Raw genomic sequence first — 27,297 nt, 5'->3', positions numbered from 1 at the left:
GGAACAGCTGATGCTCTCGTGCATGTTTCAGTGTTACTTGCCTCGAAGCGGGCATAGAAGTTATTTAGCTCGTCTGGTAGGCTCGTGTCACTGGGCAGCTCGCGGCTCTGCTTCCCTTTGTAGTCTGTAATAGTTTGCAGGACCTGCCACATCTGACGACGAGCGTCAGAGCCGGTGTAGTACGATTTTATATTAGTCCTGTGTTGGCCTGTTAGTCCTGTGTTGGCCTGTTTGATGGTTCGTCAGAGGGCACAGCGGGATTTATTATAGGATCTCTGTTGCTCTAGGTCGACAGGTTCCGGCTCCTTAGCAGAGGTGACCGGTCTTCTCCTGATCCCCGGGATCGTCATCTTGGTCTGCGTCCTGCGTCTGGAGCCGCGCGTCAGGGAGGGGCAACTGTCGCGTGTGCTCCCTCTCCGTCCTCTAGGTCACCCGCCTGCTCGTTATGGCGCAGCCCTGTCACCATCGTTACGGTCATCAGTGCGTTGTGACACTCACCTGGACTCCATCACCTCCCTGATTACCTGCCCTATATTTGTCACTCGCTTAGGTTCCTTCCCCAAGCGTCATTGTTTCTGTTTCAGTTTGGTCTGTGCGTTGTTTGTGTTTCTTGTTTTCTATTATGTTTTGTTTATTGATTAAATCACTAACTCCCTGAACTTGCTTCCCAACTCTCAGCGCACATCGTTACACTAATATTCATAAGACCATTACATAAGATATGTAATATAGGTCTTTATAAACGACTTTACTAATCAACACTTTTTGCGTGGCCTCATCTAAAGTGTGGGCTATTTATACATAATAAATACTAAATACTTTCTAAACAATAAGCACACAATATTCCGAAACTCAATTATGTTGAGTAACAATGTTTTTAGTCCATAAATGCTTTTCTTAATTACATAAATGCTTCAAGTCACTTGACTGATGACTGATGAAGATTATCTCATAGAACAAAACGTATAAGAACTCCCAAACCTGTTTTCACCACAAAACGTATTTTCAGCGTTTATCTAAAAACCCTACAAAAACACAATACATTTTCCCATTGGCTTTGTTCAAAGAACCATAATGGAGTTAGTTCCTACAAAGAGACATCATTACTATTGCTCTCTATACATGTTAGCAATTGGGAGTCTCCAACCCTTGCAAAAGTAACCTCACAGTCCAATCCCCCCACCCCCCCTTTGCTAATTTCACCACCAGCAAAGCATTAAAAAAGAATCTCACCCATCTACCCATAATATCTCATAATGACAGTGAAAACATGATTTTAGAAATGTTTGCTAATTTATTGAAAGTGAAATACAGAAATATCTCATTTAAATACAGTACCAGTCAAAAGTTTGGACACACGGAGTCATTCCAGGTTTTTTAATTTATTATTATTATTTTTTTCTATTTTCTACATTGTGTAATAATAGTGAAGACATCAAAACTATGAAATAACACATATGGAATCATGTAGTAACCAAAAAAGTGTTAAACAAATAAAAAACATTTTTTTAATTCTTCTTAGTAGCCACACTTTGCCTTGATGACAGCTTTGCACACGCTTGGCATTCTCTCAACCAGCTTCACCTGGAACGCTTTTCCAGCAGTCTTGAAGGAGTTCCCCACATATGCTGAGCACTTGTTGGCCCCAATTAAGGTGCCACCAACCACCTGTGCTAGACAGCCATTTTGAAAATGGTTCTCTTTACGGTCATAAAAATTAAAACCATCCATTTCTGGTGGATTGACAATGGAACTCTGTTTAAAGTATAATTTTTAAATGAAGCCAAACAGAGTAGGCTACTATTTAAATGTTATCCTCCAGAAGAGGCAGAACATAGGCTATATTATAGCAAATTGTCACGCCTTGGTCATTGTAATTTGTGTTTTTCGTTATATATTTTGGTCAGGCCAGGGTGTGACATGGGTTTATGTGTTGGGTTCGTATTGGGGTTTTATTAGCATTGGGATTGTGTATGATTAGGGGTGTGTCTAGTTAGGCTTGGCTGCCTGAGGCGGTTCTCAATTGGAGTCAGGTGATTCTCGTTGTCTCGGATTGGGAACCGTATTTAGGTAGCCTGAGTTTGCTTTGTATTTCATGGGTGTTTGTACCTGTCTCTGTGTTGTAGTCACCAGATAGGCTGTATTAGGTTTCACGTTCCGTTTGTTGTTTTCGTATTTCAGTTATTTCATGTACCGTCATATCTTTCATTAAAGTCATGAGTAACCTACACGCTGCATTTCGGTCCCACTCTCTTCTTACAACAGACGAACGCCGTTACACAAATAATGTCAAATCTCGAAAGTACCGATAGAGGAAAAAACATTTTCTTGTAGAGAATGTATAAGGAAGGTATCATGTTAATGAATGACAGTGTAAACATCAAAGGTCAAATTATGTCACACAAGCAATTAATCACGGTATAAGGAAATGTATGCTCATTACAAAATTAGAACCAGTTCATCGCAGCTCTGCCACAAAAATGGAAGAGGCAATTACTTAAAAGGGAAAGGAATGAATTAATCGTAAATGGCTTAAAATGACCAATATAAATCGTAACATGTATCAGTTTCACTTATGGTCAAGAGGGTTGACAACTATACTGCATAAAATTCAAGATAGTTGGGAACAGATTTTCGATATCCCAATACCATGGCATCAGATTTAGTGAAGTAATATACAAAGTAACAATTGAAGCATCAATCCTTTCTTTTCAATTTAAGCTATTATATAAGATTCCCGCTACAAAAAGAATGCTCAGTATATGGGGCATTGAACAGAATCAATTGAGTATCTATTTTGGTACTGTCCATCGGTGGCTTGTTTTTGGAGTCAGGTTCAGGAATGGTTGTTAACATGGGTACCACTGGGCGCACATCTGGGGGTTTTGTCCTAGCACTACACAGCTGATTCAAATAACCAACTCATCATCAAGCTTTGATTATATTCATCAGCTGTGTAGAGCTAGAGCAAAAACCAAAACGTGAACCCAGGAGGAGCCCCAGGACCGAGTTTGGGAAACCCTGCCCTATGGTACTGCCCAGGGACACAGTGATTGAATGCAAAGTGGTGGATTGTGAGCATGTGCCTGCCACGGAGGAACATGCAAATCTTCCACTGTTTGATGTCAGAGTAGCTCACCATTGTCCCAGGGGACATGCGGACTACCTCCAAATCATCTCACATCTGACGCACCAGGGCTGTCCCCTTGTGTGTCCAAGTTGTTTCCAACGAGATGGATGACGATATTCACGGTCACAAGAGAGAGAATATTTCAGAACCCTTCAACTGAGAACAGCTCGGCCATATTTCCGGCTAGTATAGTCGTCTATGTAGCCAGCTACATTGTGTAATCACATAGTAAATATTTGCTTCAGTCTTTGTTTCCTTGCTCTCGCCAATTTTCTATGAGCAATGATCAGTATGATTATAAGCATGGATCTTATCAATAAATAAAACATACAACATCATGAAGATTCACAAGGAGAGCATGTGTTAAACTATATTATAAAGTGGGTGGTTCGTGCCCCGAATGCTAATTGGCTGACAGCCGTGGAATATCAGGCCATATACCACTGGTATGACAAAACATTTATTTTTACAGCTTCAATTACGTTGGTAATCAGTTTATAATAGCAATAACGAACATCGGGGGTTTGTGGTATATGGCCAATATACCACGGCTAAGGGCATGTGCTAAGAACAGTCCTTAGCATGGTATATTGGCTGGTGCATTTTGCTTAAATATAATGTACTGAGTAAAAACCATGGAAATTAAAAACAAAACACTATGTTTAAACTGAGAACAGGCATTGGTCTGAAGCCGGAAAATGAAGGATATTCACATGAGCACCACACGAGTCTCAAATAACCCCCTAAAAAACCAAGCACAGGTGTTCAAAATCTTGTTTTATTCAAATTCAGCAGTCCACATGAGTTTGTCAATTCACATACTGCCGTTTGTCAATTCACATACTGCCCATGAAAATTGTCCAGTTTCCATAAAAGCTATGATCATTTTTCATATTTATTATTGCATAAAATCATCAGTTTTCATAGACATAATTGTACATGTAATGATTTGTATTTTCAACTTATTTCTTATAACTAATAAGAATTTCCAATAAAGCTTCAATGGCTCACTGCAGGCATAGAATCAACATATCCAGAAACACATCTGTTCCTCGGGGCACTGGCCATCTTTGTAACAGTACTCGGCACACATGTAGGTCCCGTAGGGCAGGACACAGCGACCGGGCTTCACTATGGTAACAAATTAAAAGTTGTCAGTTATACAGTAGAAACATACGTGTAATAGGAATTTCCAGGATAACAATCCAGAAAAGCAGTCACAGGTAAAGTCAATCAAATCTATCCATCATAAATCGATACATGTAAAATGTATATGTACAATGTATGTGCATGTACAGTGGGGAGAACAAGTATTTGATACACTGCCGACATCCATATAAAATGTATATGAAAAGCTGTAAAACTCCAAAATATTTGTGTCCTCCAAAGAGGTGGATTGGTTAATATTAATTATTTTTTATTTAGAAAATAATTATATCCAGTTTATTACAAGCTGCAACAGGGAGACACTTCCAGCACAGAAGCATAGAAAATGTCTGAAAGGCATCTTGGAGACATGCCCTTTACATTCTAATCAGACAGCACCAAATGTTCTGTAAACACCAGCTCTAGAGGCTTCTAGGAAGTCAAAACAAACAGGCTGTCAGCTGCCACAGAATCACACAGTGTTCACAGAATGTCATCAATACAAAATAACAGTGAATAATCAGTGTGTCCTCGGCCCTTATACCTCAAGTCCGGCGTGAACCTCTATCAACAGATATGAGAATAATCCATAACATTCAGCATCAAGTCTAGTGACCATCAATCCACACCTTGAGTGTCACAAGTAGAACACTGGAAATCATCCGTACACTGATTCTTTCCATTGAGGTCTTACTATTACAATGAGTTGGAATTTTGTTGGTGGCCTTTGACAAATTGTCAGCTTAAAGTTCTATGAATTGCTGTATCGTAAGAAACGTATGTTGCTACTCCTCTGAAGTCTCAGCCTGATACTCCCAAAATCCTTTTTCCCTGAAATATTTTACTTTTATTTATCTAGGCAAGTCAGTTAAGAAAAAAAATCTTATTTTCAATGACGGCCCAGGAACAGTGGGTTAACTGCCTTGTTCCTAACGACAGATTTTTACCTTGTCAGCTCAGAGATTTGCTCTTGCAACCTTTCAAATCAAATCAAATCAAATTTTATTTGTCACATACACATGGTTAGCAGATGTTAATGCGAGTGTAGCGAAATGCTTGTGCTTCAAGTTCCGACAATGCAGTAATGACCAACAAGTAATCGAGCTAACAATTCCAAAACGACTACCTTATAGACACAAGTTGTAGGGGATAAAGAATATGTACATAAAGATATATGAATGAGTGATGGTACAGAGCGGCATAGGCAAGATACAGTAGATGGTATTGAGTGCAGTATATACATATGAGATGAGTATGTAAACAAAGTGGCATAGTTAAAGTGGCTATGTAAACATTATATGAGGTAGCATTGTTTAAAGTGGCTAGTGATATATTTTACATCATTTCCCATCAATTCCCATTATTAAAGTGGCTGGAGTTGAGTCAGTGTGTTGGCAGCAGCCACTCAATGTTAGTGGTGGCTGTTTAACAGTCTGATGGCCTTGAGATAGAAGCTGTTTTTCAGTCTCTTGGTCCCAGCTTTGATGCAACTGTACTGACCTCGCCTTCTGGATGATAGCGGGGTGAACAGGCAGTGGCTCGAGTGGTTGTTGTCCTTGATGATCTTTATGGCCTTCCTGTGACATCGGGTGGTGTAGGTGTCCTGGAGGGCAGGTAGTTTGCCCCCGGTGATGCGTTGTGCAGACCTCACTACCCTCTGGAGAGCCTTACGGTTGTGGGCGGAGCAGTAGCCGTACCAGGCGGTGATACAGCCCGACAGGATGCTCTCGATTGTGCATCTGTAGAAGTTTGTGAGTGCTTTTGGTGACAAGCCGAATTTCTTCAGCCTCCTGAGGTTGAAGAGGCGCTGCTGCGCCTTCTTCACGATGCTGTCTGTGTGGGTGGACCAATTCAGTTTGTCTGTGATGTGTACGCCGAGGAACTTAAAACTTACTACCCTGTCCACTACTGTTCCATCAATGTGGATAGGGGGGTGTTCCCTCTGCTGTTTCCTGAAGTCCACAATCATCTCAGTTTTGTTGACGTTGAGTGTGAGGTTAATTTCCGGACACCACACTCCGAGGGCCCTCACCTCCTCCCTGTTGTTGGTAATCAAGCCTACCACTGTTGTGTCGTCCGCAAACCTGATGATTGAGTTGGAGGCGTGCGTGGCTACGCAGTCGTGGGTGAACAGGGAGTACAGGAGAGGGCTCAGAACGCACCCTTGTGGGGCCCCAGTGTTGAGGATCAGCGGGGTGGAAATGTTGTTGCCTACCCTCACCACCTGGGGGCGGCCCTTCAGAAAGTCCAGTACCCAGTTGCACAGGGTGAGTTCGAGACCCAGTGTCTCGAGCTTGATGACAAGCTTGGAGGGCACTATGGAGTTAAATGCCGAGCTGGAGTTGATGAACAGCATTCTCACATAGGTATTCCTCTTGTCCAGATGGGTTAGGGCAGTGTGCAGTGTGGTTGAGATTGCATCGTCTGTGGACCTATTTGGGCGGTAAGCAATTTGGAGTGGGTCTAGGATGACAGGTAGGGTGGAGATGATATGGTCCTTGACTAGTCTCTCAAAGCACTTCATGATGACGGACGTTTAGCTCAGTTACCTTAGCTTTCTTGGGAAAAGGAACAATAGTGGCCCTCTTGAAGCATGTGGGAACAACAGACTGGGATAGGGATTAATTGAATATGTCTGTAAACACACCAGCCAGCTGGTCTGCGCATGCTCTGAGGGCACGGCTGGGAATGCCGTCTGGGCCTGCAGCCTTGCGAGGGTTGACACATTTAAATGTTTTCCTCACGTCGGCTGCAGTGAAGGAGAGTTCGCATGTTTTAGTTGCGGGCCGTGTCAGTGGCACTGTATTGTCCTCAAAGCGGGCAAAAAAGTTATTTAGTCTGCCTGGGAGCAAGACATCCTGGTCCGTGATGGGGCTGGTTTTCTTTTTGTAATCCGTGATTGACTGTAGACCCTGCCACATACCTCTTGTGTCTGAGCCGTTGAATTGAGATTCTACTTTGTCTCTCTACTGACGCTTAGCTTGTTTGATTGCCTTGCGGAGGGAATAGTTACACTGTTTGTATTCGGTAGAGTTTCCGGTCCTGATTAAAAGCAGTGGTTCGGGCTTTCAGTTTCACGCAAATGCTGCCATCAATCCACGGTTTCTGGTTTGGGAATGTTTTAATCGTTGCTATGGGAACGGCATCTTCAACGCACGTTCTAATGAACTCGCTCACCGAATCAGCGTATTCGTCAATGTTGTTATCTGACGCAATATGAAACATATCCCAGTCCACGTGATGGAAGCAGTCTTGGAGTGTGGAATCAGATTGGTCGGACCAGCGTTGAACAGACCTCAGCGCGGGAGCTTCTTGTTTTAGTTTCTGTCTGTAGGCAGGGATCAACAAAATGGAGTCGTGGTCAGCTTTTCCGAAAGGAGGGCGGGGCAGGGCCTTATATGCGTCGCGGAAGTTAGAATAGCAGTGATCCAAGGTTTTTCCAGCCCTGGTTGCGCAATCGATATGCTGATAAAATTTAGGGAGTCTTGTTTTCAGAGTAGCCTTGTTAAAATCCCCAGCTACAATGAATGTATCCTCCGGATAAATGGATTCCAGTTTGCAAAGAGTCAAATAAAGTTTGTTCAGAGCCATCGATGTGTCTGCTTGGGGGGGAATATATACGGCTGTGATTATAATCGAAGAGAATTCCCTTGGTAGATAATGCGGTCGACATTTGATTGTGAGGAATTCTAAATCAGGTGAACAGAAGGACTTGAGTACCTGTATGTTGTTATGATCACACCACATCACGTTTACCATGAAGAATACGCCCCCGCCCCTCTTCTTACCAGAAATATGTTTGTTTCTGTCTGTGCGATGCGTGGAGAAACCAGTTGGCTGCACCGACTCCGATAGCATTTCTCCAGTTAGCCATGTTTCCGTGAAGCAAATAACTTTACAGTCTCTGATGTCCCTCTGGAATGCTACCCTTGCTCGGATTTCATCAACCTTGTTTTCAAGAGACTGGACAGACTGGCGAGAAGAATGCTAGGGAGTGGTGCACGATGGTGCACGATGTGCCCGTCTCCGGAGTCTGACCAGAAGACCGCTCCGTTTCCCCCTTTTACGAAGTCGTTTTTTCGGTAACTAGACCGACGCTCTAACCACTAGGCTACCCTGCCGACAACGGTCCACCAACCAAAGGACATCAAGCCAACATGACACAACTGTGAGAAGCATTGGAGTCAACATGGGCCAGCATCCCTATGGAACGCTTTAAACACCTTGTAGACCCCATGCCCTGATGAATTGAGGCTTTTCTTAGGGCAAAAAGGGGTGCAACTCAAAAATAGGAAAGTGTTCCTAAAGGTTGGTATACTCAGAGTGTATAGATGTTGCATAACATTGGTATATACTCTAAAGGCCTGCATGGATCGTGAAAATCTTCTTAATTGAGTGTCTCAGCTCTAAAAAGAGTGTATGTGAAAAATATCTATCTATGTGTATGAAATGTACAAGCCCCAGCTTTCTTGTTTCCAGAGTAATGCAGCAATAATGAATGCAGTGGATGTGTGTATCTGTCATACTGGGACCATATCCTACCTGTGTCGGTGCAATGCAGTTATGCCCACATCCATTGTGGCAGCATTTTTCATCATTGGGGCAGTCACTGTCATTGGAACAGAACTCTGCACACGTCCCTGAACCCCATCGTCTACGAGGGCACACTCCAGGCTTTGCTTTGGGACAACATCATTTGAGCAGATATGTCAGGGAACCCAACTTACCACAAAGAGACATGAACACGGACAAAATTGGAATGAACCATTTTCTGAAAATCTGTCATATTTGTGTGGAGATCGTTACGATAAATGTTAGCTGCTACAGAATCAAACAGTGGTCACAGAATGTCATCAGTACAATACAACAGTGAATAATCAGTGTGTCCTCGGTCCTTCTACTGGGACCTCCAGTCTGGCGTCAATCACTATCAACAGATATGAGAACAATCCATAACATTTATCATGAAGTCTAGTGACCATCAACCCACACCTTGAATGTCACAAGAAGAACAATGGAAATCATGTGTATTACAGAAGCTCTATAATAAACTTTGTGTTGATCACTCTAAATTAAATATGAGCTTTACTGGTCTTAAATGTCCCCATTACAAAATGTTTATGGTATATATACATATAAAACTCTAAATACCTACATTGCTCTCAGAAATCTTCTTAATTGAGTGTCTCAGCTCTAAAGAGAGTGTATGTGAAATATATTGATGTCTGTGTATGAAATGTACATTACAATCTCCAGCTTTCTTGTTTCCAGAGTAATGCAGCAATAATGAACGCAATAGATGGGTGTATCTGTCACTCTGGGACCATATCCTACCTGTGTACGGTGCAATGCAGTTATGCCCACATCCATTGTGGCAGCATTTTTCATCATTGGGACAGTCACTGTCATTGAAACATAACTCTGCACATATCCCTATGCCCCATCGTCTAACAGGGCACACTCCAGGCTTTGCTTTGGGACAACACAATTTGAGCAGATGTCAGGGAACCCAACTTGCCACAAAGAGACATGAACATAGACACAATTGGACTGAACCAATTTGTGTCGAGATGGATTTGACAAGTATGCATTTGCATCTGTGGAAAGTTTGTAGGCCATACTCCAAGTAATTTTGTGTCTAATTAATGGTTTTGGAGACATTTGTCCCCCATCATCAATGTTTCCCCCATAACACCCATGAAAATGCATGACAGCCTTCTGAACACTCACAATCTATTGGTTCAAATAAGTAGGTTGAAAACATAGTATGTTAACTAAAATGGGCTGTGCAGCTAGTTACACACAGACACACAAACAGTGCTATTAAGATGCAGAAATAATCATTTCTAGTTAAATGAACATATGAGACAAATTGACAAACACATCATTATATGTTGACTGAATTGTTGCATACGTTTTCTCAAGTTGAAGCTAAGTTTGGGCCAACTAAAAATGTTAAGTTCAGGTAACACTTTTATCTAGAAGTTGAATAAACTGAAAAAGGCTTTGGAACCACTTACTTCATAATCATTTGTTGAAACAACTAGAATTTATTTGACAGTGTATGCGTAAAATGGCCAAGGGTAGGCTGGATAGTTTCAAAGTCATAATGGCTGGCTTGTATTTCTTAGTAAGGTTGCAACAACATAGGTTGCAAAGGGGCTATGCACCATTATAGGCTATTGTTTATAACCAATTAGGTAGACTGTAACACCTAAGTCAAGTGTAGCAGGCTTCTTAAAATAAATCATCAAATTGTCACAGTTTGTTTCATGACAAATAATGCAAAGTAGGTTAATTAGAACAACTCACATGTAGATATGCCTCCCGTTTCTGCAGCAGAGACTATTTTCAAATCTACAAATGCCAACAGAAAAAGAACCAAAGCACAACGCGCTGACAAATTCATGTCCATGCTGACTTCAAGACTGTTAGAGCAAATGCAGTCCAAATCAATTTAATAGAAGAGGAGGAGACCATAATATGTATTAACCTTAGATGACTAAGAGGGGGGCGCTGCTTTGAAGCCATCGCACAGCCATTTTGGTACTCCTCCTTCATTGTAAAAAAGAAAAGGTTAATTAATGTCTACATTTGTTTTTTGACAAATATATTCTATTACAGACACCTTAATGCATACATGCAAATTATATTAATTGAACTGAACATGAACATTTTATATTTTGAGAGTGTTAATGTTACTGCCCCCACCACAACAAAGAATTACTTAAATACATGAAATTGTGTCTTTGAAACATTTTATTGAAATATTGTAGAATTCCATTCATTCCTATGGAGGACTGCTCTTTCTGGGATGTGCCAATGTGGCGGCCTGTGGCTTCAAAGCCTCTCATTGGCCATTACAAAACATCAGCAATCCAGGGTTTATACACATCATTGGGGAGAGACCATAGAAAAGATGAATGCACAAGGAACAATGCATCTGCAGGGTCCCTATGCCCATCAATTTACATTCCGAGTTCGGATCCGAACACTTGCTTAGGTCACATGTAATGAGAATAATTAAAGAGGATATATGGAACTTGTGCCTCTGGGGGTGCTCTTGATCCAAAAGTGGTCCCCCAAATGGACAGTAATATTGTCCAGAAATTAAGTCAAAATTTGATGTAAACAATTCACAACTAACGTCAATAGTGTGTCTTCAACTGAGTTTGTAGTTCAATGACTGAATGCATTTCTGTTGCAGGTGCAGGTGAAAATCCACAATTTATAATGATTCATAACGAAATGTTTCAAAGTACAGTACGTGGAGAGCTATAACACTGTTGATGGGTTGATTTATGGGCAACGGTTGGGCTCTGTTTACATGGTATATGATTTTTTACTTATAATTCATCTTAAGAAATAGGCCTATACATGTCCCAAAATAACTTTTTTAATTTATATCAAATATTTTCTCTCTCATCTGTCTTGTTCATGATGGGCAGACCTATACGCTTTTATCATTTTACTACACTGATATCTTGTAGCTGAGAGCGGACAACTATTTGGCGGACTAAATAAATTCTCAACATTGGATTTTCTTACATTATTCTCTCACAATAACGTTGTAGGACTATACACATCACATTCTATATGACTGACTGTTAACCTGTCTCCTACCCTTCATCTACACTGATTGAAGTGGTTTTAACAGGTGAAATGAATAAGGGATCGCAGCTTCACCTGGTCAGTCTATATCAGTCTATGTTCATAATATTTTGTACAGTCAGTCTATAACATGTTGTGGTTGACAAAGTGATTAGCCATTTGATTCACTGTTCAGGAGTCTTATGGCTTGGGGTAGAAGCTATTTAGGAGCCTCTTGGACCTAGACTTGGCGTTCCGGTAGTGCTTGCCGTGCGGTAGCAGAGAGAACAGTCTATGACTAGGGTGGCTGGAGTCTTTGGGGCCTTCCTCTGACACCGCCTGGTATGGAGGTCCTTGGTGGCAGGAAGATTGTCCCCGGTGATGTACTGGGCCGTAAGCACTATCCGTAAGCACTGTAGTACCTTGCAGGTAGAGGCCAAGTAGTTGCCATACCAGGTAGTGATACCAACCCGTCAGGATGCTCTCGATGGTGCAGCTGTAAAATCTTTTGAGGATCTGAGGACCCATGCCCATGTCATCAGCAAACTTAATGATGGTGTTGGAATAGTGCCTGGCCGTGCAGTCATGAGTGAACAGGGAGTACAGGAAGGGGCTGAGCGCGCATCCCTACCCTTACCACCTGGGCGCGGCCCATCATGAAATCCAGGATTCAGTTACAGAAGGTGTTTCGTCCCAGGGTCCTTAGCTTAGTGATGAGCTTTGAGGGCACTATGGTGTTGAACACTGAGCTGTTGTCAATGAATAGCATTCTCACATAGGTGTTCATTTTGTCCAGGTGTGACAGGGCAGTGTGAAGTGCAATAGAGCTTGCATAGTCTGTGTATCTTTTGGTGTGGTGAGTGCTGCAGACATGAGTACTACGGGTCGGTAGTCATTTAGGCAGGCTATCTTAGTTTTTCTTGGGCACAGGGACTATGGTGGTCTGCTTGAAACATGTTGGTATTACAGATTCAGAGAGGGAGAGGTTGAAAAGGTCAGTGAAGACACTTGCCAGTTGGTCAGCGCCTGCTCTGGGAACACGTCCTGGAAGTCTGTCTGGCCCTATTAGCATTGGGATTGTGTATGATTAGGGGTGTGTCTAGTTAGGCTTGGCTGCCTGAGGCGGTTCTCAATTGGAGTCAGGTGATTCTCGTTGTCTCGGATTGGGAACCGTATTTAGGTAGCCTGAGTTTGCTTTGTATTTCATGGGTGTTTGTACCTGTCTCTGTGTTGTAGTCACCAGATAGGCTGTATTAGGTTTCACGTTCCGTTTGTTGTTTTCGTATTTCAGTTATTTCATGTACCGTCATATCTTTCATTAAAGTCATGAGTAACCTACACGCTGCATTTCGGTCCCACTCTCTTCTTACAACAGACGAACGCCGTTACACAAATAATGTCAAATCTCGAAAGTACCGATAGAGGAAAAACATTTTCTTGTAGAGAATGTATAAGGAAGGTATCATGTTAATGAATGACAGTGTAAACATCAAAGGTCAAATTATGTCACACAAGCAATTAATCACGGTATAAGGAAATGTATGCTCATTACAAAATTATAACCAGTTCATCGCAGCTCTGCCACAAAAATGGAAGAGGCAATTACTTAAAAGGGAAAGGAATGAATTAATCGTAAATGGCTTAAAATGACCAATATAAATCGTAACATGTATCAGTTTCACTTATGGTCAAGAGGGTTGACAACTATACTGCATAAAATTCAAGATAGTTGGGAACAGATTTTCGATATCCCAATACCATGGCATCAGATTTAGTGAAGTAATATACAAAGTAACAATTGAAGCATCAATCCTTTCTTTTCAATTTAAGCTATTATATAAGATTCCCGCTACAAAAAGAATGCTCAGTATATGGGGCATTGAACAGAATCAATTGAGTATCTATTTTGGTACTGTCCATCGGTGGCTTGTTTTTGGAGTCAGGTTCAGGAATGGTTGTTAACATGGGTACCACTGGGCGCACATCTGGGGTTTTGTCCTAGCACTACACAGCTGATTCAAATAACCAACTCATCATCAAGCTTTGATTATATTCATCAGCTGTGTAGAGCTAGAGCAAAAACCAAAACGTGAACCCAGGAGGAGCCCCAGGACCGAGTTTGGGAAACCCTGCCCTATGGTACTGCCCAGGGACACAGTGATTGAATGCAAAGTGGTGGATTGTGGGCATGTGCCTGCCACGGAGGAACATGCAAATCTTCCACTGTTTGATGTCAGAGTAGCTCACCATTGTCCCAGGGGACATGCGGACTACCTCCAAATCATCTCACATCTGACGCACCAGGCCTGTCCCCTTGTGTGTCCAAGTTGTTTCCACCGAGATGGATGACGATATTCACGGTCACAACTCGAGAGAGAGAATATTTCAAAACCCTTCAACTGAGAACAGCTCGGCCATATTTCCGGCTAGTATAGTCGTCTATGTAGCCAGCTACATTGTGTAATCACATAGTAAATATTTGCTTCAGTCTTTGTTTCCTTGCTCTCGCCAATTTTCTATGAGCAATGATCAGTATGATTATAAGCATGGATCTTATCAATAAATAAAACATACAACATCGTGAAGATTCACAAGGAGAGCATGTGTTAAACTATATTATAAAGTGGGTGGTTCGTGCCCCGAATGCTGATTGGCTGACAGCCGTGGAATATCAGGCCATATACCACGGGTATGACAAAACATTTATTTTTACAGCTTCAATTACGTTGGTAATCAGTTTATAATAGCAATAACGAACATCGGGGGTTTGAGAACTGAGAACAGGCATTGGTCTGAAGCCGGAAAATGAAGGATATTCACATGAGCACCACACGAGTCTCAAATAACCCCCCTAAAAAACCAAGCACAGGTGTTCAAAATCTTGTTTTATTCAAATTCAGCAGTCCACATGAGTTTGTCAATTCACATACTGCCGTTTGTCAATTCACATACTGCCCATGAAAATTGTCCAGTTTCCATAAAAGCTATGATCATTTTTCATATTTATTATTGCATAAAATCATCAGTTTTCATAGACATAATTGTACATGTAATGATTTGTATTTTCTACTTATTTCTTATAACTAATAAGAATTTCCAATAAAGCTTCAATGGCTCACTGCAAGCATAGAATCAACATATCCAGAAACACATCTGTTCCTCGGGGCACTGGCCATCTTTGTAACAGTACTCGGCACACATGTAGGTCCCGTTGGGCAGGACACAGCGACCGGGCTTCACTATGGTAACAAATTAAAAGTTGTCAGTTATACAGTAGAAACATACGTGTAATAGGAATTTCCAGGATAACAATCCAGAAAAGCAGTCACAGGTAAAGTCAATCAAATCTATCCATCATAAATCGATACATGTAAAATGTATATGTACAATGTATGTGCATGTACAGTGGGGAGAACAAGTATTTGATACACTGCCGACATCCATATAAAATGTATATGAAAAGCTGTAAAACTCCAAAATATTTGTGTCCTCCAAAGAGGTGGATTGGTTAATATTAATTATTTTTTATTTAGAAAATAATTATATCCAGTTTATTACAAGCTGCAACAGGGAGACACTTCCAGCACAGAAGCATAGAAAATGTCTGAAAGGCATCTTGGAGACATGCCCTTTACATTCTAATCAGACAGCACCAAATGTTCTGTAAACACCAGCTCTAGAGGCTTCTAGGAAGTCAAAACAAACAGGCTGTCAGCTGCCACAGAATCACACAGTGTTCACAGAATGTCATCAATACAACATAACAGTGAATAATCAGTGTGTCCTCGGCCCTTATACCTCAAGTCCGGCGTGAACCTCTATCAACAGATATGAGAATAATCCATAACATTCAGCATCAAGTCTAGTGACCAGCAATCCACACCTTGAGTGTCACAAGTAGAACACTGGAAATCATCCGTACACTGATTCTTTCCATTGAGGTCTTACTATTACAATGAGTTGGAATTTTGTTGGTGGCCTTTGACAAATTGTCAGCTTAAAGTTCTATGAATTGCTGTATCGTAAGAAACGTATGTTGCTACTCCTCTGAAGTCTCTGTCATGTTTTGTCATTGATTATCATGCCTTGTCCCTGTTCTTCTCCTTCTATTCGTTTCCCTCTGCTGGTCTTATTAGGTTCTTTCCCTCTTTCTATCCCTCTCTCTCCCCCTCCCTCTCTCACTCTCCCGCTCTCTCTTCTCTCTATCGTTCCGTTCCTGCTCCCAGCTGTTCCTATTCCCCTAATCAATCATTTAGTCTTCCCACACCTGTTCCCGATCCTTTTCCCTGATTAGAGTCCCTATTTCTCTCCTTGTTATTCGTTTCTGCCCTGTCGGTTCCTTGTCTAGAATTCACCGTGCTGTGTTTGTGTATCGCCCTGTCGTGTCGTGTTTTCCTCAGATGCTGCGTGGTGAGCAGGTGTCTGAGTCTGTTTGGTTCAAGTGCCTTCCCGAGGCAACCTGCTGTTCACCTGCTGTTCAAGATCGAGTCTCCAGTTTGTCCTCGTCTTTTCGAGTGAAAGTTGTGTTTTTTGATTGTATTTACTTTACTGGATTAAAGACTCTGTTTTCGCCAAGTCTCTTTTGGGTCCTCTTTCACCTGCATGACAGAAGGAACCGACCAAGGAATGGACCCAGCGACTTCAGACGCTCGTTACACTGCCGTCGAGATCCAAGGAGCCATGCTCGGCAGACACGAGCAGGAATTGTCTGCTGCTCGCCATGCCGTGGAGAACCTGGCCGCTCAGGTTTCCGACCTCTCTGGACAGTTCCAGAGTCTTCGTCTCGTGCCACCTGTTACTTCCTGGCCTGCCGAGCCTCCAGAACCTAGGGTTAATAACCCACCTTGCTACTCCGGGCAGCCCACTGAGTGCCGCTCCTTTCTCACGCAGTGTGAGATTGTGTTCTCTCTCCAACCCAACACATACTCTAGAGAGAGAGCTCGGGTTGCTTACGTCATTTCACTCCTTACTGGCCGGGCTCGAGAATGGGGCACAGCTATCTGGGAGGCAAGGGCTGATTGCTCTAACAAGTACCAGAACTTTAAAGAGGAGATGATTCGGGTTTTTGACCGTTCAGTTTTTGGTAGGGAGGCTTCTAGGGCCCTGGCTTCCCTATGCCAAGGTGAACGGTCCATAACGGATTATTCTATTGAGTTTCGCACTCTTGCTGCCTCTAGTGAGTGGAACGAGCCGGCGCTGCTCGCTCGTTTTCTGGAGGGACTCCACGCAGTGGTTAAGGATGAGATTCTCTCCCGGGAGGTTCCTTCAGATGTGGACTCTTTGATTGCTCTCGCCATCCGCATAGAACGACGGGTAGATCTTTGTCACCGGGCTCGTGGAAGAGAGCTCGCATCAACGGTGTTTCCCTGCTCCGCATCGCAACCATCTCCCTCCTCTGGCTCAGAGACTGAGCCCATGCAGCTGGGAGGGATTCGCATCTCGACTAAGGAGAGGGAACGGAGGATCACCAACCGCCTGTGCCTCTATTGCGGAGTTGCTGGACATTTTGTTAATTCATGTCCAGTAAAAGCCAGAGCTCATCTGTAAGCGGAGGGCTACAGGTGAGCGCAACTACTCAAGTCTCTCCATCAAAATCCTGTACTACTTTGTCGGTCCATCTACGCTGGACCGGTTCGGGTGCTACATGTAGTGCCTTGATAGACTCTGGGGCTGAGGGTTGTTTCATGGATGAAGCATGGGTTCGGAAACATGACATTCCTTTCAGAGAGTTAGAGAAGCCTACGCCCATGTTCGCCTTAGATGGTAGTCATCTTCCCAGTATCAGATTTGAGACACTACCTTTAACCCTCACAGTATCTGGTAACCACAGTGAGACTATTTCTTTTTTGATTTTTCGTTCACCGTTTACACCTGTTGTTTTGGGTCATCCCTGGCTAGTATGTCATAATCCTTCTATTAATTGGTCTAGTAATTCTATCCTATCCTGGAACGTTTCTTGTCATGTGAAGTGTTTAATGTCTGCCATCCCTCCCGTTTCTTCTGTCCCTACTTCTCAGGAGGAACCTGGCGATTTGACAGGAGTGCCGGAGGAATATCATGATCTGCGCACGGTCTTCAGTCGGTCCCGAGCCAACTCCCTTCCTCCTCACCGGTCGTATGATTGTAGTATTGATCTCCTTCCGGGGACCACTCCTCCTCGGGGTAGACTATACTCTCTGTCGGCTCCCGAACGTAAGGCTCTCGAGGATTATTTGTCTGTGTCTCTTGACGCCGGTACCATAGTGCCTTCTTCCTCTCCGGCCGGGGCGGGGTTCTTTTTGTTAAGAAGAAGGACGGTACTCTGCGCCCCTGCGTGGATTATCGAGGGCTGAATGACATAACGGTTAAGAATCGTTATCCGCTTCCCCTTATGTCATCAGCCTTCGAGATTCTGCAGGGAGCCAGGTGCTTTACTAAGTTGGACCTTCGTAACGCTTACCATCTCGTGCGCATCAGAGAGGGGGACGAGTGGAAAACGGCGTTTAACACTCCGTTAGGGCATTTTGAGTACCGGGTTCTGCCGTTTGGTCTCGCCAATGCGCCAGCTGTTTTTCAGGCATTAGTTAATGATGTTCTGAGAGACATGCTGAACATCTTTGTTTTTGTCTATCTTGACGATATCCTGATTTTTTTCTCCGTCACTCGAGATTCATGTTCAGCACGTTCGACGTGTTCTACAGCGCCTTTTAGAGAATTGTCTCTACGTAAAGGCTGAGAAGTGCTCTTTTCATGTCTCCTCCGTTACTTTTCTCGGTTCCGTTATTTCCGCTGAAGGCATTCAGATGGATTCCGCTAAGGTCCAAGCTGTCAGTGATTGGCCCGTTCCAAGGTCACGTGTCGAGTTGCAGCGCTTTTTTAGGTTTCGCTAATTTCTATCGGCGTTTCATTCGTAATTTCGGTCAAGTTGCTGCCCTCTCACAGCTCTTACTTCTGTCAAGACGTGTTTTAAGTGGTCCGGTTCCGCCCAGGAGCTTTTGATCTTCTAAAAGAACGTTTTACGTCCGCTCCTATCCTCGTTACTCCTGACGTCACTAGACAATTCATTGTCGAGGTTGACGCTTCAGAGGTAGGCGTGGGAGCCATTCTATCCCAGCGCTTCCAGTCTGACGATAAGGTTCATCCTTGCGCTTATTTTTCTCATCGCCTGTCGCCATCTGAGCGCAACTATGATGTGGGTAACCGTGAACTGCTCGCCATCCGCTTAGCCCTAGGCGAATGGCGACAGTGGTTGGAGGGGGCGACCGTTCCTTTTGTCGTTTGGACAGACCATAAGAACCTTGAGTACATCCGTTCTGCCAAACGACTTAATGCCCGTCAAGCTCGTTGGGCGTTGTTTTTCGCTTGTTTCGAGTTTGTGATTTCTTACCGTCCGGGTAGCAAGAACACCAAGCCTGATGCCTTATCCCGTCTGTTTAGTTCTTCTGTGGCTTCTACTGATCCCGAGGGATTCTTCCTTATGGGCGTGTTGTCGGGTTAACAGTCTGGGGAATTGAAAGACAGGTTAAGCAAGCACTCACGCACACTGCGTCGCCGCGCGCTTGTCCTAGTAACCTCCTTTTCGTTCCTGTTTCCACTCGTCTGGCTGTTCTTCAGTGGGCTCACTCTGCCAAGTTAGCTGGTCATCCCGGTGTTCGAGGCACTCTTGCGTCTATTCGCCAGCGCTTTTGGTGGCCGACTCAGGAGCGTGACACGCGCCGTTTCGTGGCTGCTTGTTCGGACTGCGCGCAGACTAAGTCGGGTAACTCTCCTCCTGCCGGTCGTCTCAGACCGCTCCCCATTCCTTCTCGACCATGGTCTCACATCGCCCTAGACTTCATTACCGGTCTGCCTTTGTCTGCGGGGAAGACTGTGATTCTTACGGTTGTCGATAGGTTCTCTAAGGCGGCACATTTCATTCCCCTCGCTAAACTTCCTTCCGCTAAGGAGACGGCACAAATCATTATCGAGAATGTATTCAGAATTCATGGCCTCCCGTTAGACGCCGTTTCAGACAGAGGCCCGCAATTCACGTCACAGTTTTGGAGGGAGTTCTGTCGTTTGATTGGTGCGTCCGTCAGTCTCTCTTCCGGGTTTCATCCCCAGTCTAACGGTCAAGCAGAGAGGGCCAATCAGACGATTGGTCGCATACTACGCAGCCTTTCTTTCAGAAACCCTGCGTCTTGGGCAGAACAGCTCCCTGGGCAGAATACGCTCTGGTCGCTTCCTTCGTCTGCTACCGGGTTATCTCCGTTTCAGAGTAGTCTGGGTTACCAGCCTCCTCTGTTCTCATCCCAGCTTGCCGAGTCCAGCGTTCCCTCCGCTCAAGCGTTTGTCCAACGTTGTGAGCGCACCTGGAGGAGGGTGAGGTCTGCACTTTGCCGTTACAGGGCACAGACTGTGAGAGCCGCCAATAAACGCAGGATTAAGAGTCCAAGGTATTGTTGCGGCCAGAGAGTGTGGCTTTCCACTCGCAACCTTCCTCTTACGACAGCTTCTCGTAAGTTGACTCCGTGGTTCATTGGTCCGTTCCGTGTCTCCCAGGTCGTCAATCCTGTCGCTGTGCGACTGCTTCTTCCGCGACATCTTCGTCGCGTCCATCCTGTCTTCCATGTCTCCTGTGTCAAGCCCTTTCTTCGCACTCCCGTTCGTCTTCCCTCCCCCCTCCCGTCCTTGTCGAGAGCGCACCTATTTACAAGGTACATAAGATCATGGACATGCGTTCTCGGGGACGGGGTCACCAATACTTAGTGGATTGGGAGGGTTACGGTCCTGAGGAGAGGAGTTGGGTTCCGTCTCGGGACGTGCTGGACCGTTCACTCATTGATGATTTCCTCCGTTGCCGCCAGGATTCCTCCTCGAGTGCGCCAGGAGGCGCTCGGTGAGTGGGGGGTACTGTCATGTTTTGTCATTGATTATCATGCCTTGTCCCTGTTCTTCTCCTTCTATTCGTTTCCCTCTGCTGGTCTTATTAGGTTCTTTCCCTCTTTCTATCCCTCTCTCTCCCCTCCCTCTCTCACTCTCCCGCTCTCTCTTCTCTCTATCGTTCCGTTCCTGCTCCCAGCTGTTCCTATTCCCCTAATCAATCATTTAGTCTTCCCACACCTGTTCCCGATCCTTTTCCCTGATTAGAGTCCCTATTTCTCTCCTTGTTATTCGTTTCTGCCCTGTCGGTTCCTTGTCTAGAATTCACCGTGCTGTGTTTGTGTATCGCCCTGTCGTGTCGTGTTTTCCTCAGATGCTGCGTGGTGAGCAGGTGTCTGAGGCTGTTTGGTTCAAGTGCCTTCCCGAGGCAACCTGCTGTTCACCTGCTGTTCAAGATCGAGTCTCCAGTTTGTCCTCGTCTTTTCGAGTGAAAGTTGTGTTTTTTGATTGTATTTACTTTACTGGATTAAAGACTCTGTTTTCGCCAAGTCGCTTTTGGGTCCTCTTTCACCTGCATGACAGTCTCAGCCTGATACTCCCAAAATCCTTTTTCCCTGAAATATTTTACTTTTATTTATCTAGGCAAGTCAGTTAAGAAAAAAAAATCTTATTTTCAATGACGGCCCAGGAACAGTGGGTTAACTGCCTTGTTCCTAACGACAGATTTTTACCTTGTCAGCTCAGGGATTTGCTCTTGCAACCTTTCAAATCAAATCAAATCAAATTTTATTTGTCACATACACATGGTTAGCAGATGTTAATGCGAGTGTAGCGAAATGCTTGTGCTTCAAGTTCCGACAATGCAGTAATGACCAACAAGTAATCGAGCTAACAATTCCAAAACGACTACCTTATAGACACAAGTTGTAGGGGATAAAGAATATGTACATAAAGATATATGAATGAGTGATGGTACAGAGCGGCATAGGCAAGATACAGTAGATGGTATTGAGTGCAGTATATACATATGAGATGAGTATATAAACAAAGTGGCATAGTTAAAGTGGCTATGTAAACATTATATGAGGTAGCATTGTTTAAAGTGGCTAGTGATATATTTTACATCATTTCCCATCAATTCCCATTATTAAAGTGGCTGGAGTTGAGTCAGTGTGTTGGCAGCAGCCACTCAATGTTAGTGGTGGCTGTTTAACAGTCTGATGGCCTTGAGATAGAAGCTGTTTTTCAGTCTCTTGGTCCCAGCTTTGATGCAACTGTACTGACCTCGCCTTCTGGATGATAGCGGGGTGAACAGGCAGTGGCTCGAGTGGTTGTTGTCCTTGATGATCTTTATGGCCTTCCTGTGACATCGGGTGGTGTAGGTGTCCTGGAGGGCAGGTAGTTTGCCCCCAGTGATGCGTTGTGCAGACCTCACTACCCTCTGGAGAGCCTTACGGTTGTGGGCGGAGCAGTAGCCGTACCAGGCGGTGATACAGCCCGACAGGATGCTCTCGATTGTGCATCTGTAGAAGTTTGTGAGTGCTTTTGGTGACAAGCCGAATTTCTTCAGCCTCCTGAGGTTGAAGAGGCGCTGCTGCGCCTTCTTCACGATGCTGTCTGTGTGGGTGGACCAATTCAGTTTGTCTGTAATGTGTACGCCGAGGAACTTAAAACTTACTACCCTGTCCACTACTGTTTCATCAATGTGGATAGGGGGGTGTTCCCTCTGCTGTTTCCTGAAGTCCACAATCATCTCAGTTTTGTTGACGTTGAGTGTGAGGTTATTTTCCGGACACCACACTCCGAGGGCCCTCACCTCCTCCCTGTTGTTGGTAATCAAGCCTACCACTGTTGTGTCGTCCGCAAACCTGATGATTGAGTTGGAGGCGTGCGTGGCTACGCAGTCGTGGGTGAACAGGGAGTACAGGAGAGGGCTCAGAACGCACCCTTGTGGGGCCCCAGTGTTGAGAATCAGCGGGGTGGAAATGTTGTTGCCTACCCTCACCACCTGGGGGCGGCCCGTCAAAAAGTCCAGTACCCAGTTGCACAGGGCGAGTTTGAGACCCAGTGTCTCGAGCTTGATGACAAGCTTGGAGGGCACTATGGAGTTAAATGCCGAGCTGGAGGTGATGAACAGCATTCTCACATAGGTATTCCTCTTGTCCAGATGGGTTAGGGCAGTGTGCAGTGTGGTTGAGATTGCATCGTCTGTGGACCTATTTGGGCGGTAAGCAATTTGGAGTGGGTCTAGGATGACAGGTAGGGTGGAGATGATATGGTCCTTGACTAGTCTCTCAAAGCACTTCATGATGACGGACGTTTAGCTCAGTTACCTTAGCTTTCTTGGGAAAATGAACAATAGTGGCCCTCTTGAAGCATGTGGGAACAACAGACTGGGATAGGGATTAATTGAATATGTCTGTAAACACACCAGCCAGCTGGTCTGCGCATGCTCTGAGGGCACGGCTGGGAATGCCGTCTGGGCCTGCAGCCTTGCGAGGGTTGACACATTTAAATGTTTTCCTCACGTCGGCTGCAGTGAAGGAGAGTTCGCATGTTTTAGTTGCGGGCCGTGTCAGAGGCACTGTATTGTCCTCAAAGCGGGCAAAAAAGTTATTTAGTCTGCCTGGGAGCAAGACAACCTGGTCCGTGATGGGGCTGGTTTTCTTTTTGTAATCCGTGATTGACTGTAGACCCTGCCACATACCTCTTGTGTCTGAGCCGTTGAATTGAGATTCTACTTTGTCTCTCTACTGACGCTTAGCTTGTTTGATTGCCTTGCGGAGGGAATAGTTACACTGTTTGTATTCGGTAGAGTTTCCGGTCACCTTGTCCTGATTAAAAGCAATGGTTCGGGCTTTCAGTTTCACGCAAATGCTGCCATCAATCCACGGTTTCTGGTTTGGGAATGTTTTAATCGTTGCTATGGGAACGGCATCTTCAACGCACGTTCTAATGAACTCGCTCACCGAATCAGCGTATTCGTCAATGTTGTTGTCTGACGCAATATGAAACATATCCCAGTCCACGTGATGGAAGCAGTCTTGGAGTGTGGAATCAGATTGGTCGGACCAGCGTTGAACAGACCTCAGCGCGGGAGCTTCTTGTTTTAGTTTCTGTCTGTAGGCAGGGATCAACAAAATGGAGTCGTGGTCAGCTTTTCCGAAAGGAGGGCGGGGCAGGGCCTTATATGCGTCGCGGAAGTTAGAATAGCAGTGATCCAAGGTTTTTCCAGCCCTGGTTGCGCAATCGATATGCTGATAAAATTTAGGGAGTCTTGTTTTCAGAGTAGCCTTGTTAAAATCCCCAGCTACAATGAATGTATCCTCCGGATAAATGGATTCCAGTTTGCAAAGAGTCAAATAAAGTTTGTTCAGAGCCATCGATGTGTCTGCTTGGGGGGGAATATATACGGCTGTGATTATAATCGAAGAGAATTCCCTTGGTAGATAATGCGGTCGACATTTGATTGTGAGGAATTCTAAATCAGGTGAACAGAAGGACTTGAGTACCTGTATGTTGTTATGATCACACCACATCACGTTAACCATGAAGAATACGCCCCCGCCCCTCTTCTTACCAGAAATATGTTTGTTTCTGTCTGTGCGATGCGTGGAGAAACCAGTTGGCTGCACCGACTCCGATAGCATTTCTCCAGTTAGCCATGTTTCCGTGAAGCAAAGAACTTTACAGTCTCTGATGTCCCTCTGGAATGCTACCCTTGCTCGGATTTCATCAACCTTGTTGTCAAGAGACTGGACAGACTGGCGAGAAGAATGCTAGGGAGTGGTGCACGATGGTGCACGATGTGCCCGTCTCCGGAGTCTGACCAGAAGACCGCTCCGTTTCCCCCTTTTACGAAGTCGTTTTTTCGGTAACTAGACCGACGCTCTAACCACTAGGCTACCCTGCCGACAACGGTCCACCAACCAAAGGACATCAAGCCAACATGACACAACTGTGAGAAGCATTGGAGTCAACATGGGCCAGCATCCCTATGGAACGTTTTAAACACCTTGTAGACCCCATGCCCTGATGAATTGAGGCTTTTCTTAGGGCAAAAAGGGGTGCAACTCAAAAATAGGAAAGTGTTCCTAAAGTTTGGTATACTCAGAGTGTATAGATGTTGCATAACATTGGTATATACTCTAAAGGCCTGCATGGATCGTGAAAATCTTCTTAATTGAGTGTCTCAGCTCTAAAAAGAGTGTATGTGAAAAATATCTATCTATGTGTATGAAATGTACAAGCCCCAGCTTTCTTGTTTCCAGAGTAATGCAGCAATAATGAATGCAGTGGATGGGTGTATCTGTCACACTGGGACCATATCCTACCTGTGTCGGTGCAATGCAGTTACGCCCACATCCATTGTGGCAGCATTTTTCATCATTGGGGCAGTCACTGTCATTGGAACATAACTCTGCACACGTCCCTGAACCCCATCGTCTACGAGGGCACACTCCAGGCTTTGCTTTGGGACAACATCATTTGAGCAGATATGTCAGGGAACCCAACTTACCACAAAGAGACATGAACACGGACAAAATTGGACTGAACCATTTTCGGAAAATCTGTCATATTTGTGTGGAGATCGTTACGATAAATGTTAGCTGCTACAGAATCAAACAGTGGTCACAGAATGTCATCAGTACAATACAACAGTGAATAATCAGTGTGTCCTCGGTCCTTCTACTGGGACCTCCAGTCTGGCGTCAATCACTATCAACAGATATGAGAACAATCCATAGCATTCAGCATCAAGTCTAGTGACCATCAACCCACACCTTGAATGTCACAACTAGGATACCGGAACCATTGTGTGTAACATAAACTGTATACGCTAAATGTTTTGTTGGTCACTCTCAACTAAATATGATTTTTAGTGATCCTACATTTCCCCATTACAAATAGGTTTATGGTAGCAACTTGTCAGCCTAGACTGACTCTTCCCAATGAAGTCTTTCTATTATGTGACTTCTTAATTGAGTGTCTCAGCTCTATAGAGAGTGTAAGTGTAATATATTGATCTATGTGTATGAAATGTACATTACAAGCTCCATCTTTCTTGTTTCCAAAGTAATGCAGCAATAATGAATGCAGTGGATGTGTGTATCTGTCACTCTGGGACCATATCCTACCTGTGTAAGGTGCAATGCAGTCATGCCCACATCCATTGTGGCAGCATTTTTCATCATTGGGGCAGTCACTGTCATTGAAACATAACTCTGCACATATCCCTATGCCCCATCGTCTACGAGGGCACACTCCAGGCTTTGCTTTGGGACAACACAATTTGAGCAGATGTCAGGGAACCCAACTTGCCACAAAGAGACATGAACATAGACACAATTGGACTGAACCAATTTGTGTCGAGATGGATTTGACAAGTATGCATTTGCATCTGTGGAAAGTTTGTAGGCCATACTCCAAGTAATTTTGTGTCTAATTAATAGTTTTGGAGACATTTGTCCCCCATCATCAATGTTTCCCCCATAACACCCATGAAAATGCATGACAGCCTTCTGAACACTCACAATCTATTGGTTCAAATAAGTAGGTTGAAAACATAGTATGTTAACTAAAATGGGCTGTGCAGCTAGTTACACACAGACACACAAACTGTGCTATTAAGATGCAGAAATAATCATTTCTAGTTAAATGAACATATGAGACAAATTGACAAACACATCATTATATGTTGACTGAATTGTTGCATACGTTTTCTCAAGTTGGAGCTAAGTTTGGGCCAACTAAAAATGTTAAGTTCAGGTAACACTTTTATCTAGAAGTTGAATAAACTGAAAAAGGCTTTGGAACCACTTACTTCATAATCATTTGTTGAAACAACTAGAATTTATTTGACAGTGTATGCGTAAAATGGCCAAGGGTAGGCTGGATTGTTTCAAAGTCATAATGGCTGGCTTGTATTTCTTAGTAAGGTTGCAACAACATAGGTTGCAAAGGGGCTATGCACCATTATAGGCTATTGTTTATAACCAATTAGGTAGACTGTAACACCTAAGTCAAGTGTAGCAGGCTTCTTAAAATAAATCATCAAATTGTCACAGTTTGTTTCATGACAAATAATGCAAAGTAGGTTAATTAGAACAACTCACCTGTAGATATGCCTCCCGTTTCTGCAGCAGAGACTATTTTCAAATCTACAAATGCCAACAGAAAAAGAACCAAAGCACAACGCGCTGACAAATTCATGTCCATGCTGACTTCAAGACTGTTAGAGCAAATGCAGTCCAAATCAATTTAATAGAAGAGGAGGAGACCATAATATGTATTAACCTTAGATGACTAAGAGGGGGGCGCTGCTTTGAAGCCATCGCACAACCATTTTGGTACTCCTCCTTCATTGTAAAAAAAAAAAAAAGCTATAGAAATGCATTTATTGTTTTTTGACAAATATATTCTATTACAGACACCTTAATGCATACATGCAAATTATATTAATTGAACTGAACATGAACATTTTATATTTTGAGAGTGTTAATGTTACTGCCCCCACCACAACAAAGAATTACTTAAATACATGAAATTGTGTCTTTGAAACATTTTATTGAAATATTATAGAATTCCAT

The 27,297-nt window shown here is 43.9% G+C and overlaps 1 protein-coding gene across 1 annotated transcript; it reads right to left on the bottom strand.

The window, feature by feature from the left end:
* Positions 1–3,903: 3,903 nt before the first annotated feature.
* Positions 3,904–26,933, bottom strand: LOC124031890 (perlwapin-like). Its single transcript, XM_046343682.1, has 7 exons — positions 26,824–26,933; positions 25,846–25,983; positions 25,042–25,178; positions 23,536–23,541; positions 9,611–9,743; positions 8,819–8,955; positions 3,904–4,261 (listed from the first exon to the last, which is right to left on the bottom strand). The coding sequence occupies exons 1-7, from the start codon at positions 26,924–26,926 to the stop codon at positions 4,259–4,261; spliced, it is 657 nt and encodes a 218-aa protein (XP_046199638.1). The 5' UTR covers positions 26,927–26,933; the 3' UTR covers positions 3,904–4,258.
* Positions 26,934–27,297: the final 364 nt, after the last annotated feature.

Source organism: Oncorhynchus gorbuscha, linkage group LG03, assembly GCF_021184085.1.
Source record: "Oncorhynchus gorbuscha isolate QuinsamMale2020 ecotype Even-year linkage group LG03, OgorEven_v1.0, whole genome shotgun sequence".
Taxonomy (NCBI): Eukaryota; Metazoa; Chordata; class Actinopteri; order Salmoniformes; family Salmonidae; genus Oncorhynchus; species Oncorhynchus gorbuscha.
The sequence above is the reverse complement of the archived record's forward strand: the minus strand, read 5'-3'. Positions and strand labels throughout refer to the sequence as shown.